The 16,110-nt window shown below is 39.1% G+C and overlaps 2 protein-coding genes across 3 annotated transcripts in view; one reads left to right on the forward strand and one right to left on the reverse strand.

The window, feature by feature from the left end:
• Window positions 1-187: 187 nt before the first annotated feature.
• On the reverse strand, window positions 188-7,546 carry LOC118404126 (isoamyl acetate-hydrolyzing esterase 1 homolog). The gene is made up of 6 exons (XM_035803120.1): window positions 7,411-7,546; window positions 6,722-6,774; window positions 6,202-6,347; window positions 5,409-5,570; window positions 4,218-4,336; window positions 188-3,638 (listed from the first exon to the last, which is right to left on the reverse strand). The coding sequence occupies exons 1-6, from the start codon at window positions 7,489-7,491 to the stop codon at window positions 3,459-3,461; spliced, it is 741 nt and encodes a 246-aa protein (XP_035659013.1). The 5' UTR covers window positions 7,492-7,546; the 3' UTR covers window positions 188-3,458.
• A 1,151-nt stretch (window positions 7,547-8,697) lies between these two features.
• Window positions 8,698-16,110, forward strand: part of LOC118404122 (fibropellin-1-like) — a 15,143-nt gene continuing 7,730 nt past the window's right edge. Inside the window, exons 1-8 of one of the 2 annotated variants that reach the window (XM_035803114.1) lie at window positions 8,698-9,124; window positions 10,576-10,610; window positions 11,201-11,385; window positions 12,233-12,340; window positions 12,767-12,880; window positions 13,204-13,317; window positions 13,916-14,029; window positions 14,513-14,626. In XM_035803114.1, coding sequence (XP_035659007.1) covers window positions 8,873-9,124; window positions 10,576-10,610; window positions 11,201-11,385; window positions 12,233-12,340; window positions 12,767-12,880; window positions 13,204-13,317; window positions 13,916-14,029; window positions 14,513-14,626 — 1,036 coding nt within the window. In that variant the 5' untranslated portion in view covers window positions 8,698-8,872. The remainder of the gene's footprint in view (window positions 9,125-10,575; window positions 10,611-11,200; window positions 11,386-12,232; window positions 12,341-12,766; window positions 12,881-13,203; window positions 13,318-13,915; window positions 14,030-14,512; window positions 14,627-16,110) is intronic. The other variant, XM_035803115.1, reaches the window with a different exon arrangement.

Genomic DNA, 16,110 nt, shown 5'->3' on the forward strand with positions numbered 1-16,110 from the left:
TTCTTCTACTACTGCAGTATCACAACTTAGAACATACCCGAAATTTCTGTTTCCAAGCTACCACTAGATAAAACCACTGCAAAAGTAAATGGATTTACAGTACTTCCATTATTAGGGGGGGGGGGGTCATATTTGATTTTTTTTCATAGACTAAGAGGGCATGTAAAAATGACACATGATAATAGGAGTGTATATGAAGTCAAGATGTATTTGCCAGTAATCCTAAATTGCAGCTGATTCTCATGTATGGAAAACAGAAAGGTTTTCTAGACAGCCTACGTGCACATCATATACCTCAAATCCTGTACAACTTCTGCAACACCAATCCTTGCCCTCCAGACCTGCAGCTTGTGTTGTGCAATAAGCCTGTTCACAGTTTGAAATGTGCATGCACAAGGTCAAAGTTGAAGGCCCCTAACTTCTTAACAGTTCTTGTCTGGACTATGGTCAATACATGTCCAGATATGTCCTGTTTTGGTCTAAGAGGCCTTCAAGTTGTGCATGTGCAATTCACACTTTGAACAGGATAACATGCTTGCATTGATCCTGAAAAAAACAGCCTAAAATTTGTGCTAGCACCAGCCAGCTATCAGCCAATCAGAAGCCCGGGTGTTCTTCCAGTTCAAATCACCAGCCAATCATGTGCAAGAGTTAAAAGTCCAGGGCCAATCATATGTAGGAGTTACCCTAGAAGGCTGTTAGACCAGGGCAAGTTGCTTGTGTATTGCAATACAAGTTGTGGGTCTAAAAGGGAGGATTCTGCAACACAAAATGCTACAAGCATGCTGCAACTAGTGCACTCACTCGTGCAAAATTTCCCTCAGTCCACCCTTCACCAAACACTGACAATTGATTATCAAGCTATACATTTCATAGATAGCACTTAGCAAAGACAACTTTCAGTTCAACTGAATAGCTTAACACATGGTCGCTTTTGTCATACAAAACATACAATGAGTAAGGCAGCAAGTTACAGTATAGGCAACAAAATTGTGTACATACACTGATTTTCATCGTTAGGATAAGTGTACAAAGGATAACACATAACAAAATTATATTACATCATTAGGCTTGCTCCTGAGGCATCGCCAAAAAATTACATTACATAGAAGCCTGACTGCAAAACATGCCACAAATTTACATATCTTCAAGAAAATTACTGACCATCTTCCAAAAGCTTTGAAACATTTGATACATCAAACTATTCCATATAGAATATCCATTAAAACAAAAACTTCTTAAATATTTAACAATTCAACATTATTTTTCCAAGCAAATTCTATGCAATTTTGGAGACAACATAATGTTTACAACATTAGTGTTACAGTTGAATATTAGCCTTGAAGAGTGGAATTTTCATGTAGACTTAGAAGATGGTGTCTGAAATTGACACTTTATAACCTAATGACTTAGTTTAAATGTTTCCTTCTGAAAAACAATATTATTCTTCAAAGAAAATGAGCGACAGTTTGATAAATTCACCCAACATTGTCTTTGTTGCAGAAATGAAATAAAATGTAGATGTTCCAAAATCATTGTTTGAGGTAAAAATTATTCAACCAAGTCTTCCTGAGATGTTGTATTGTAGAAGAGCAATAATTTGAAACTGAAAATGTTGGATCTCTATTTATGATGCTTACAGACATTGTAAACTTTAGCATCTGTTTTTGAAAAACAGAGGAAAAAAATTCCTCACTATTTTATTTCTTGCTCCATTATCACTAAAATTAAGCCTTTAAAAGACCATAAATTAACAAGCAAACAATAAAACAAAATATACATGTATGATATCAATTCAACTCCAAAGCTTTCTGCGAATGAACCGCAAACTTTGATTACAACTTTTCTACCTATTATTTTAAGGAAGCGATCCCAGTGCTTTTTGCGGGTAAAGAGTTAGTGTACTTTTTTTTACGTAATCGTCTAGTGCAAGTCCTTCATGCTATTTGTACTTTGTTCCTTCATTAAAAATGTCAGGTTTAAAATGTGTCGTTGATTCGAAATTCCTGAAAAGTTTTCATCAACTAGTCTGCTAAGAACTAGTTTTATCAAGTTCATGATTAGTGTTGTGCTTTCTTGTTCATCATTTCTACACCTTGAAAAGACATTCTATTGATGGAAATCAGCTTGGCTATGGGAATAACATGGTTACTACATGTTGTAAAAGATAAAAGAAGCAAATATTGGTTGCAAAACAAACTAAAAAAAAAATGAAATGATGTCTTCATACTGTAGGCCTTAGTGTAACAATTTTTTCTCAAGTATCAAAATTCAAAATTACCTTAAAGCTTCCTTTTCAATATATTCCCAGAAATAGTTTTGATTCAAGAAAAGGATATAAGCACTTTGACAATGACCATAATGGTGCAATTGTCAAGTAAGTAAGTGCTTGCCTTGCATTCAGTAGATCATAAGTTCTACCCCATCTGTGTCAAGCGAAAGACAAATTTGTTTTTTCTTGTTGGACCAGTCCGGAAAAAAACAGACCTGAAAAAATCAGTGGACCAGGTTTTGGACCTATTAGACAATGAACAGATTATATCGACAGGGGTTTACACATTCCAGACAATAAAAAGTTAGAGCAAAGTAGAGCAGACTTTATAGTCATTTCTACCAAGTTTCTGCAATTAATGTTGTTTACATGAAGATAGGATTTTAAAACACCAGTGAGAATCAACTACTCCACCATAGAGATTCCTTTATAGCAAAATGGACCATTGTTTTGAGTACTGCCCATTCACAAGTTTTCATAGACAGTCAGGTCCAGGTTCAGGTCCAGACCTGGACCTGGACCTGAACTGGACCTAGACCTCAGAATATTTTGTATATCCACAACTATGAGTGGACTAGCCCCTTGCTGTAGCGATTGCACAAAGCTGTGTGGTCCAGGGGCTTTGAATTGATGATGGGAGCTACCATAAGCACCAACTACAAACTTAAACTTTTCAGTTTGATGAACTCCTTCCCATAGCCAAGCTACCACCATCCTGTTCTACATGTACATGTTAGTTACTGAGGTTAATATGGAGTATAGTGTGTGAGAGAGTGTCGGACCTAGTTGTTTGGATGTATCAAAGATTTCTCGGGGTTGCTGGTGTCTATACTGTCTTGTCCTGAGCGATGTTTTTCACTGGTGTTTTCACTGGTGTTTTTCATTTTGACAATGTCCTTCCCATAATCAAGCTACCACCATCCTGTTCTACATGTTAGTTACTGAGGTTAATATGGAGTATAGTGTGTGAGAGTGTCGGACCTAGTTGTTTGGATGTATCAAAGATTTCTCGGGGTTGCTGGTGTCTATACTGTCTTGTCCTGAGCGATGTTTTTCACTGGTGTTTTCACTGGTGTTTTTCATTTTGACAATGTCCTTCCCATAGCCAAGCTACCACCATCCTGTTCTACATGTTAGTTACTGAGGTTAATACGGAGTATAGGTAGTGAGTGAGAGAGTGTGAGACCTAGTTGTTTGGATGTATTAAAGATTTCTCGGGGTTGCTGGTGTCTATACTGTCCCAGTGGGGGAAGATGAAGGGGAGGTGGTCTGTCTTGTCCTGAGCGATGGGGGAAAGGCACCGGGCGAGAAACTGGCTCCCCTCCCTCGAGAGGTGGAGCCCGTCCGAGAGAAACTTACGCCAGTCCTGGAACGAAAAAAACAAATTCTTTCAGTTGTCATTAAACATGGAAGAAGCCTCCTTACTTGATACCTTGATAAAAGGTAGAGTTAGATATAAACATTGTATCCATAGCACTGCCTGCAAAACTGAATATGTAAACATGCAAACATTTGATGGACATGCAGCCACTCTCTGATTGGTTGAACTGATAATTGCCATGCTGTCATTGGTTGAACTGATACTAATTGTGATGGACAGTCAGGATCAGTCTATGTTCTAGCTTTGCTGTAACAAGCCCCTATACATAAGAAGGGAAAGAAAAAGAGGGAGAGAGAGAAAGACAAGCAGGAAAAGAAAAAGAGGGAGAGAAAGAAAGACAAGCAGAAAGATGGAGAAACTGAGAAAGAGAGAGAAGTAAAAAGAGCGAAACAAAGAAAAAGGAAAAAGCTGGGAAAAGAAGGAAAAGCTATAAAGAGGAAAGATAGAGGGAAAACAGAAAGGAAGGAAAGAGTGAGAGAAAAAGAGAGAGGGCAGGAGACGGACAGAGAAGATGGAAAGAGATAGAGATATGGTCGGAGAGATGTACAAATATAGTACAATTACCTTCTCATTCTGCATGTAGGTGTACAGGTCGACACACGACGTCTGTTTCTCCACTGCCACCTCACAGCACATCTTAGCATACTGCCCAGTCACTGCATTCAACCTGTTCAACTTTAAACCTGCAAATCACAACACAAAAGGTTACATAATACATGATATTCAAAGTCCCACTCAACTCAGACAAAGTGTTGCACAATGCCACTTGAAAGACCTTCTGAAACCAGTAGGAGATTTTCTTTATATATCCAACAACAATATTGTAGTATTCAATTGACATAATTAATTGTAATGTTACTGAGATGATTGTGATTTGCAGGTCAAAAATAACAGTCAAAGCTGATTGGTTGATAGTATCACTTCAGCACCAAGGAGAGCACTGATTGGTCAAACCACATCACTTCAGAATCAAGGAGAGTACTGATTGGTCATGCCACATCACTTCAGAACCAAGGAGAGTACTGATTGGTCAAATCACATCACTTCAGAACCAAGGAGAGTACTGATTGGTCAAATCACATCACTTCAGAACCAAGGAGAGAACTGACTGGTCAAACCACATCACTTCAGAATCAAGGAGAGTACTGATTGGTCATGTCACATCACTTCAGAACCAAGGAGAGTACTGATTGGTCAAACCACATCACTTCAGAATCAAGGAGAGTACTGATTGGTCATGTCACATCACTTCAGAACCAAGGAGAGTACTGATTGGTCAAATCACATCACTTCAGAATCAAGGAGAGTACTGATTGGTCACCTCACATCACTTCAGCACCAAGGAGAGTACTGATTGGTCAAATCACATCACTTCAGCACCAAGGAGAGTGCTGATTGGTCAAATCACATCACTTCAGAATCAAGGAGAGTACTGATTGGTCACATTGCACCAATGTCCAATTTTTGTGTTGGAAATTGACTTCTACCAACACAGATGAACTTTTCAGGGTTGTGGAATGTAAAAGAAAATTATGGATAAACTAAACTTTAACTTACAAACACTACAAACAAATTTTCAGCTGACTACATCAGCCTTGTTCACAAAATGGACGCGTAACAGTAGCTTTTGGGGGTAAGTCCTAACTAATATTTGTAATGTTGGTTAGTTTAAGTTTAGTTTATTCATAATGACCTTTAAAGAAAATGTTGTATTTTGGTTTTATCAAGTCTTGAAAGATCATAAGCTCTCCTTACCTTTTTCTTTACAAACCTTCCTCCACTCAGCCTCATCCAGAGGAGGGGGGGTGATGAGGATGATCTTCTCTGGACCGATGCCCTGGCCCTGGAGGTAGTGGACCATGTTCCTGAGGTTGTTCTTGTAGGTTTCCAGTGGTACATGTTGTTGTGGGTTTTCCTGTAAAAATGGGACAAAGGTCAAATGTCAAAGTTCATGCTAAAAAAAGTTTCCAGTGGTATATGTTGTTGTGGGTTCTCCTCTGAAAAAGGGTCAAAGGTCAAATGTTAAAGTTCATGATGATGAATGGTACAAAAGGGACATAGATATTTAAGTTGCTGAGGTTGGTTTAGTAGCTGCACAAAATGTAGATTTCCAGAGGAACAAACTGTTGTGAATTCTCCACTAAAGCAGCAAGGGAAAAAGGTGTCAAAGTTTAGGAATGGTTATCAAACAAGGTAAAGACAAGGTAGTTTTGTTGTTAGTTTTTTTTACTTACACCATGGGCAGCACCTAATATGGTGGGCTTTAGAAAGCTTTTTTTCCACTTTTATCTTACTTGGCTCAGGTGAAAATGAGTTATTACCAGTTTTGGTTAGGGACGTCCTCTGAGATGGAATATAAAACCAGAGGTCCCGTGTTTGAATCTTAGGCCACAATACATATTGAAAAGAGTAGGGTCCATCCTGGAGTGAGTGACCTAAACCTTATATGTGTTATAGTCTGGTGTTTCCTGACAATGTATAGTCTGTACTGGTGCATTTAATGCTTAAAGGCACTTTATGGTTATACCAACAAACAAACAGACCGTACCTTTTAAGGAAGAGTCATTAGCACCAAAGAATATAATGACTAGTACGACATCGGAGGCGTTCTCGTTGTTGATGACCTGTGGTTGTATCATGTTGGCCCACGTTGTGTTGTAACCCGAGAATCCTCGGCAGATGATGTCACATTTCCTATGGAGAAATAGACAGCCTGCAACCTTAGCTAACTTAAACGATTACATTACTGTAATTTAGATACATCAAAAGATACATATTTCATCTGGTTTTTGATACAATGTACATATGCAAATTGACTTTTGATCTACAGCATGGGCGTTATTCCTAAACTATATATGTAACAAGTGGAATACTATAGTGACTTTAAATTTTACTTTTTTCTACTGGCAGGTATGCAAGATATTTTAGTTGTTTGTACTGTGTTTGTTTATATCAGTCAAAGGCCTTTAACATAAATAATATTTATTATAGTACCTTGTCCGTCATCTGATTGTTAAACGCATTACACTATAGATATACATGGTCCACTTTATGCTTGCATATTGTACCTTTGTAGAAGTTCTTGTAGTGCTGCGCCCCATCCTCCATCGTTAAAGGCATACTGTATGAACACACACACACAAACAAATGTAAGTCTAGTATATACACCTGCATGTTATGATGCATCAGGAGCAGGCTTTTCTCTTCAGTTCGCCGGCTGACCAGGTGTTTTTTTTTCTGAGGTGGAATCAGTATCAACCACAACAAAATGAATAAAATCCAAACAGATTCAGTGAAAAATGTTAATTTTCTGCAGTTCTAAACATTGAAAAATATGATTTGCATGTTTTATTCTCCTTTTCGCGCTGATTCAGATATAATTTCGCTGGCCACACTACGTGGCAATCCAATTATTCAATGGAGTCATGTTGTAGTATGAACTACATACATGCCTTTTCACGTCTTGACTCAACATTTAAATCGATATCGTGCACTAATGTAATCGTAAAGGCTTGTGAGTCATCACTTAAGGATAAGACAATCAAATCTTGCAATCTCTAAAAAAAGGTTCGTAGCGACTGCGATAAAATATCATTATTTCTTCCCAATGGACAACAAAAATACCCCCCCCCCCTTCTTAGCCGATGGGCGATTCCACTCAAAAAAGGCCACAAAAAAAAAGGAACGAAACGACGCATATACCTTTAGCTAGCCTCAAAATATGCAGGGATATCACATCCATATTTTGCCGACTTACCTGGGTTATTGAGTCCCCAAATAAGATGACTTTTGGCCAGATTTTCAAGCCGGGTTTTCTCTGATCACAGGAGGCGGCCATCTTGATTTTTGCTGGGAATGCTGGGAAATCCAACCACCTGTCGTTTTGCCACCTGTTTCTGACGACAGACGTTTGGAATTTGCCAAAATTCATAAAGTTTTGGTGTTTTTTCTGTCAGTTCAGTTCATTTCTTTCCATTCTTTGTCTTCCAATGTAATCTTTAAAGTGTCAGAAATAGTAAAACGTCAGAATACGAGAATTAAATGTTCTTGCAACCTATTATGTTTTCTATTGTCAAAGAAAAAAAAAAGAAAAATTATTTCTAACAAGCCCAGCTGAGTATTAAAGCCATAAAAATTCATTAACGTAAAACTTACAACTGACACACTAGGGCATAGAATGTAACGTTAAGTCTCGTGGCATAGCTTACTTTGGCAAAGGGGGGCGAAGGGTCACAATAGAACAAAGTAATAAAAACACTATCAAATATCTACACCCCCAAGAAGGTCTTTATGTGTTACAGTCTAGTAGAGTGATCTTGTGTTACCGTAAGCATACAAAGTACAGGAACTCTTTTAGAAGGTTTTGCCGATGTTTGTTGTGAATTTCTGTCAAAGGCACACCTTTTTTTGAAAACAACAACAATAAAAGAGATATATTAAAAACTAGCAAGGACACAATTTTGCAGAATACGCAACATCAACATTGTGACATTATGCAATTTTATACATAGTTAACTATAACTGAAATGTCGGACTACGCCATACAAACATTTGAACACTACTTAGCGTTGTAAAACTACTTCATACCATTTCATTGTGACTTATTCATTTATTTGAAAGCCATACAAGCCACAAGCAAGATATTTTTCTTTGTGAGAATCTCTACCTTATTTGTTTGTCATTAAGAAAGATTTAAAAAAATGCGAGGTTCGTTATATTCTAGGCATTGAATACAACACATTAAGCAAAGACAGGTGTACATTCAATTAATTCACGAACCCTCATTGGCCACATGTTCTTCATTATTACGTGACCCACATCCAATTATCAACAAAATACTTGAAATTCTACAAGTAAATTTAGAACCTGTCATAACAGCAAAACACTCTTGTTTCTTTATTGTTGTAAACAAAAATAATTATGATATGCCATACTGATATTCTATTCGTTTTTTATCCATTTCTTTCAACTGCCCTTTAGATTTGCGTCCCGATCCATGAATGTACGGCCAAGGACAGCAATTCTACCCCGCGTGCCATTTAACAGCGAACATAAAAGAGTTTGTCAGCAACACCATCACAAACAGTCGCCGACAATAAAACCCTGAAACGCAATATCGCCCTGACAATTCTTCTTGCCACGAAGAAATGGCAACAACACAACGTTTTGGGTCCACTTTTTGCTCAAGATTTAGGTAAAGGACGGATTGGTTTTAGACGATGGAACGAAAGCCTTTGAGATTAGAGCCGTTGACGTCATATGGGGATGTACTGGGCGGTTTGTCGGGAGATTCCGAAGCGGGAGGGGTGACCGCAGCCGGCGGGTACACCCTCCCCCCTCTCCGGCCCACCCACCCGAAGCAGGGGCTAACACCCATCGGTACCGAGGGAAGACTTCTACCCACCAGACTCTCTCCCGTAAAAGATACTGGAGGGAAGGGCATCCAACTTGCCGACTATTCTATCCTACCGGTAAGAACAACTTTTTCTTTAAGGTGTGGCTAAATCTGTCGTACGGTTGTCGTACGATCGCATTCGTGCATTTGTCGTGCTAAATTCAGCTGCCTTGTTCCCCCAAATGCTATGTCTTAGATTCCTGTCGGTAGTTGGTTCTGTCACAGCTTGCTTGAAAAGCGCCATCCAGAATGGTAAGAAAAGCTACGACAAATATGATGTGAATGAATTAAGCTAAGGGCACACCCCGCCATATGTGAAAATACGTGCTGTCTACGTGCCAAAACGTGGGCAATCTTTTTGGATCCGTAAGTGGTAAGTACTGCCTCCGTGCGAGCTCGTAGGGAATCCGACGGATTTCGAAGCACGCAGACACGCCGTAGAACTTAACGTGCAGGCAAAACGTTTGTGTGCCATCGGGCTGCGGATTCGCCACAAATCCCCCCACCCCCACCCACCCGTATACTTGCCAGTACGGGGGACGCACCTGCCCTGTACAGCCTGAACGTTTTCAGAAATACGTGGGGGAGGTGCCCCCCCCCCCCCCCCAAAAAAAACACGTACGGACAAATTGCACGTACGGCGTGTTGTGCCCTTAGCTTTAGCAAGGAGTAGATTGGGTAGGGCACAGATGTTCTTTGATTATAAGATGGAGAGCTTGGAGTATCTGACAGTATCTTTTCCTTATGGTGTAAAAAAACGTTCACATTCATTTGCGTTAAACGCTTCTAGTGTCCTGATCCGAAATCTTTTGACAATTGATGTTTCATTTGTGCATTTAGTAAATTTAGTATCCTTTGCCCTGTGAAGAAATTGGTTGTGAAATTGCAGAGTCTGACGTCAATTTTTGTTTCTAGAATATAAAGATATTCATGTATAGTGGTTATATGCCTATATGTAAATAACGTACAATTGGAGTCTATTTGAATAAAAAAAAAACTCTTCCGCGCGCTTTTTCAAGTAAAAGAGCACTGTTACTGTTTTTCAAGTAAAAGAACACTGTTCCGTTTTTTCTCAGGTAAAACATCACTGTTCCTGTCTTTCAAGTAAAACATCACTGTTCCTGTTTTTCAAGTAAAAGATTCCTGTTCCTGTTTTTCAAGTAAAACATCGCTGTTCCTGTTTTTCAAGTAAAATATCACTGTTCCTGTTTTTCAAGTAAAACATCCCTGTTCCTGTTTTTCAAGTAAAGTATCCTTGTTCCTGTTTCTCAAGTACAAGAGCAATGTTCCTGTTTTTCAAGTCTGATTAAAAAAACAGCACCGTCACAAGTTTGGAACGCTGTTCAAATTAATACAAGTTGGAAACGCATATAGATTTCAAAGACTTTCATCGGGTTCCGTATTGAATGACTGTCGATCCAGTTGGTCAAGAACTTGCTGGACTTACACTATTGTCTCTCACTATACGATTGTTTTGTTACTCATTTGTTTTGAAGTAAAATTTTCTTCCGTTTTTTTTTTGTACAGAGAGCGGGTGAAAATCGCCTTGGAACAAATGCAACGTAAGTTTCACTTTTTGTTTTTCTTTTATAGGCCACAGCAAATAGATTGTATGGATGACATCCCATACAGACTCCAAATCTAATGCAAGAGAATAAGATAAAAATTATGCCTAGATGCTAAAAATCAAGACCAGCATAAACGTTGTAACATGAACTGGAATGACGAAAACAATCAGAATTGTATCTCAGCCAGCAAGTAATCATTTCTGTATTCAAAAATATTGTACGTAGGGATTGATTCTAGTGACTATGTGGTAGTCCAGTATCGCTACAACTACATTCTATGCGTCCACACTATCTACACTACTGCCACTTCTACAACTACAATCATAGCTACTACACTAGTATCACTTCTATTATTACACTAATGGATACTACTTATATAGGACTCTTCTCATTTCTTTTTATCGTAGTCGTGCTCGTGTCTTGGTAACTTACTGCCAAGTATGATATGCTATCTAACATTCTTGTCATAGCAGTTGATTCTGTCGCAGTCTGCTTGAAAAAAATCTTTATATATCAAAACCCTGCGACGATCGCACGACAAATATGAGTTCGCCGTACGATAAAACTGTCTTGTCTGTATACAGGCAGGGGAAGAACGTAGAAGTCTCGGGTCTGAGTTCGGGATGGACTGGCAAGAGCAAGATCGGGCCGATCAGAACCGGGACAGGCACTGCAGGGAAAACACCAGTCAAGGTCATAGTGGCAGCTGCGTTAGGAGCGGTTATTCTTGCAGCGGCTCTTTTGGCTGTTTTCATCATTATCTCAAGAGGTTGGTATCTTTTAAATTGTTAACGCTAGTTCACCTTTATCTGCGGGGTAACCTATATCCGTTGTTTTTCAAAACAGTGTATTTAGGCACATCAAGTCGACGGGTTGTAGTTTTAAGCGGCAATGTACTGAAAATATTGAAATTGCAAACCAATATTTGTCAACGTGATATCCCCAAATACCCTGTTTTTTTTAAAGCAACGGATATAGGTTACCCAACGGATAAAGGTGAACTAGCGTTATGTATTATGACTCTTTGCGTCTTGAATATATCAAGAGAAATGATTAAATCAATGAAAAAAATGATGCTGACATGGATCATTTTTTCTGTAGTAGTAAATTGAAGTCTAGCTCTTTGTTGATCAAAAAGAAAGAAGGGAATAAGTGTAACATTAATATAAGTAAACTATGGGTACCAAAGTAGTCAATGGCTTTTTAAAAATTGGTCTAGGATATTGTTACTATACTTGTATCTGCAACTGTTATTGTGGTTTGCTGAAAAGTGTACTTTAGCACACATTGCATTGAAATATGTGTATGGAGATCCAATTTTCCTTCAACATATTTTCAAGTTTCTTTATTACATGGTATACCCTATTGTTTCTAAGCTAACGTTACTTCATTTATGCTGATGTCATCATCAGGGTGATGAACTTAATGGAGACTGTGCAATGGGCTCATTTTTTTTTTAGCAAAATTGAGAAACAAAACAGAATAGATTCAATTTCTTAAAGATATGACGTATTTCACTTATGAATGCTGCTGAGTATCACAGAAAATTGTGCATGTTGAATTTATTTACCAGGCTGATAGAACTACTATTTACGGATCATGTTTTCTGTCTACAGACGAATGCAGGTGGCAACTGTGTCAGAATAACGGCACGTGCACCGATCTTGTCAATCACTTTTCCTGCACATGCGCATCAGGGTTCAACGGAACGTTGTGCGAGACAGGTTTAAAGGCTAACAAAGTTGTTTTTTTCAAATAGGAATATTTTATGTCCACAAAATTCATCATGTTGTCATAACGGCATAATATGTATCTTTGTGAACGTAGCTCTTGTTTTAGTGTATCTGTTTTGTTTGTTTGTTTGTTTGTTTGTTTGTCTGTGTGATTTTCCGTGTTATTTTGCATATGCCAGTCACGTTCACAACATAGTGACAAGAGGAAGTTAAGGTCACAGTTGCCAGAATGACAGAGAGTGAAGTTCAGGGTTGCCAGAATTACTAATCTATCAACAACGAGTGACACATTCCAACTCATGCTGTCAATCGAAGAACCTACTAGTTCATTGTATTGTATTTGGTCTGTTTGTCTGTTTTGATATGGTAGTTTGCAGCAAACTTAGCTTTTCTAAAAAAAAACACTAATACCCTCAGATGTTGACGAGTGCTCCAGTAACCCCTGTCAGAGCGGCGGCACGTGTACTGATGGTGTGAACGGCTACAACTGCACCTGTCAGAGTGGATATGCAGGAAGCAACTGCGAAACAGGTACGGTAATGTGTGTGTGTGTGTGTGTGTGTGTGTGTGTGTGTGTGTGTGTATCCGTGTGTGCGCGTTTGCCTGTGTCTCTCTGCGAGTCTCTCTGTGTGTCTTTGTCCGTGTATGTGCATGAGTCTGCCTGTCTCTGTCTGTCTGTCTCTCTCTCTCTCTCTCTCCCTGTGCTTGTGTGTTTGTGCTTACGTGTGTCAATGCAAATTTCTGTAATTCCAAATATTCACCATACAGTGTTGCCATGCACACTCATGATAAGTGCTGCTAGTTTTGTCTGTGGGTGAAGTCTGCCACCTCTGATTGCCCTGTTAATGTTTCAGATGTAGACGAATGTGCCGGTAGCCCGTGTCAGAATGGTGGGACATGCCAGGAGGGAGTCAACCAGTTCTCCTGCAGTTGTGCTGACGGATTCGACGGAACGTTATGCGACAACGGTAGGTGCTTATTCAAACATGTCCAAATTAAAGTAGAGATGTATGTATAACTTTTTTTAAGTTAACGTCCATCTCATACATTTCGGTGTATAATGTGATACTCATCTTCATTTCTACACAGTCCTTTTGCCACTCACTTGAGCAAGCAATAGATACAGCATAGGGCTAGATATCCTAAATATAACGGTTGCATATCTCTTTTGTACATGACGGCTAGAACGTCTATGGTATAACACACGGCGAACGAAGAAATGGCCCGTTCCTGGGGCGTCGCCAAAAACAGAAACGAAGGAACAGTAAAAAAAGACTATCAGTTACTACAAAATGTAACTAACTGGCAAAAGGGTTAAGACTTAGAAAAGAGCTAGTTTCCAAAATTGCCAATGTGTGAGTGGAAGGGGGATGGGTGTTCAGCACCAAGGACAGGCCCGGTACAAGATATTAAACGTTGAACAAAAAAACAACAACACTACTTCACATTCAAACGATTCCGCGAAGCAACGTTTTTGAAGCTTTATCCTATGGAAATATATTTGAAACGTCGGAACACAAACACAAAGTCATGTTCTTTACGAATGTTGTGCTTTCTTGTCCACAGATATCGACGAGTGCGCCAGTAGTCCCTGTGAAAATGGCGGCACGTGCCAGGATGGTGTCAACGATTTCACCTGTACATGTCTGCCCGGCTATGGCGGAGACGTATGCGGTTCAGGTATGTATGTTTACGGCATTAGTAGTATAATGTGATTTGAACGTATCTTAAATTTCCGGAGGCGCAGAGAAGTACAGCTGTTCCGAAATTGTGCGCAGCTTCCGATGCGCCATATGCCTCTGACTAGATAAAAACAATTCCAAGAAAGGTAAACTTAGGAAGTATGATATTTACCCCCCCCCCCCCCCCCAGGGCCTATCTAACAAACTATTATTAGGGTTATCCATAACATTCATATAAACGGTGACCAACCCCTCCAGCTCTGACCTGTCACATGCTACATTATGTAATTATAAAAACACCACTGGGTGTCTGTTACTTACCAGTAACCATGGTGACAGCTGTAGTTTCTAAAAGAACAAACGGAGGAATAACAATTTTAACAGTTTTAACAGATACAACTATATTCGGAAAAGTTTAAAAGAACAAACGTGACATGAAAAACACAGCAAGATTAATATGCCCGTCTGTCCTTTTGCGCAGACAATGACGAATGCGGAAGTAATCCATGCCAAAACGGAGGCGGTTGTGTGGACGGCGTGAACCTCTTCACATGTAACTGCGCGGATGGATACGAAGGGGACGTCTGTGAAACAAGTATGTCTTCGTATAATTTTCTGCGGATGTCAAATGAGACAGATAACCTAGGTATGATGTTTATCCAATCATAATATACAGTGTCTGATGATCGTATTTTTTCCTTAAATATCATCAGATAGGCGAACCTGAAAATTTATTATATTTCAGCCATACATAGTATGGTGAAATATATTGTATTCGTAATGTTTCTTTCTTTCTTTCTTTCTTTCTTTCTCCTGTCAAATCTTCAAAGTGATTCATCTCCGCCGTTCCTGGACCGAATGACCTGAAATTTGGCACAGGGGTAGAATAGGCCAATACCTTGATGCTTTTTTCTCAGTTTTTTCATATCTGCCTCTAAAATGATTTTATTGAGATTTTTTGGTCAATTTTAGACCAAAACTGTATATTTTGGCCCCTGTACCCTGGTATTACAACCAAATGAGCTGAAATTTGACACAGATGTGCCTTGATAATGCTCCCATATAAATTCGATACCACTTTTGGTGTACAGTACAACAAAATGCTTATTTTTGCGATTTTTTGACCAATTTTTGACCAAAAAAGGACACTTTTGGCCCCTGTACCCTGGTATTACAACCAAATGAGCTGAAATTTGACAGAGACGTGCCTTGATAATGCCCCCATATAAATTCAATAACACTTTTGGTGTACAGTACAACAAAATGCTTATTTTTGCGATTTTTTGACCAATTTTTGACCAAAAAAGGACACTTTTGGCTCCTGTACCTTGGTATTGCAACCGAATGAGCTGAAATTTGACACAGATGTGCCTTGATAATCCCTTCATATAAATTCGATAACACTTTTGGTGTACAGTGCAACAAAATGCTTATTTTTGCGATTTTTGGCCAATTTTTGACCAAAAAAGGACACTTTTGGCTCCTGTACCCTGGTATTACAATTAAATGACCTGAAATTTGGTATAGATAGGCATTAGATACTTGGTAACAAGATTCAAGTAAAATTTTTGACATAAACAACTTTAAAATGATTAATTTTGGCGCTTTTCTGAGGGGAAATTTGTTTTCTTTTGGCATCCTGACGTGACCTTCCGTGACCCCGCACAGAGCCACACCTGTGCGCGTCAGTCGGAGAGTTAATTGAATCAAAGACCTAGCCAATCAGCGAAGGGGAGGCCAAAGGCTAATTAATATTCATAGGCGGGGCCTCATGATCCCGTATATAGCAGTGTTCCCACCAGGGGGAGCGAAGCCCGCCTAAGGCTCTCGCATTTTAGACTATTCAGAAGGCTTTATATTGTACCAGTTCTTAGGGGCATATCTATGATAATCGCAGCAGTCACTTAACTTCTCTTCAGGAGTTTAGCGTAACACTATTTCAGGTCAAACCGTCAAAGGCAACTAACAACAAACTTTAACGTTACTGAGTTCAACAGTACTTATAACTTGTTATCCGAAGTTGAAACGCTAGCGATGGTATTTTCGCTGCGCTGTTAGCTCAGTGCGACTGTTGTTGAC

The sequence above is a fragment of the Branchiostoma floridae genome, chromosome 17, assembly GCF_000003815.2.
Source record: "Branchiostoma floridae strain S238N-H82 chromosome 17, Bfl_VNyyK, whole genome shotgun sequence".
NCBI lineage: Eukaryota > Metazoa > Chordata > Leptocardii > Amphioxiformes > Branchiostomatidae > Branchiostoma > Branchiostoma floridae.

Coding starts and splice junctions, on each gene's coding strand:
- LOC118404126 (XM_035803120.1), bottom strand. CDS start 7,491: ATGGCCGCCTCCTGTGATCAGAGAAAACCCGGCTTGAAAATCTGGCCA. Junction 6,348..6,721: donor CTACAAGAACTTCTACAAAG/GTACAATATGCA, acceptor ATTTCTCCATAG/GAAATGTGACATCATCTGCC. Junction 5,571..6,201: donor TAATGACTCTTCCTTAAAAG/GTACGGTCTGTT, acceptor TCCCATTTTTAC/AGGAAAACCCACAACAACAT.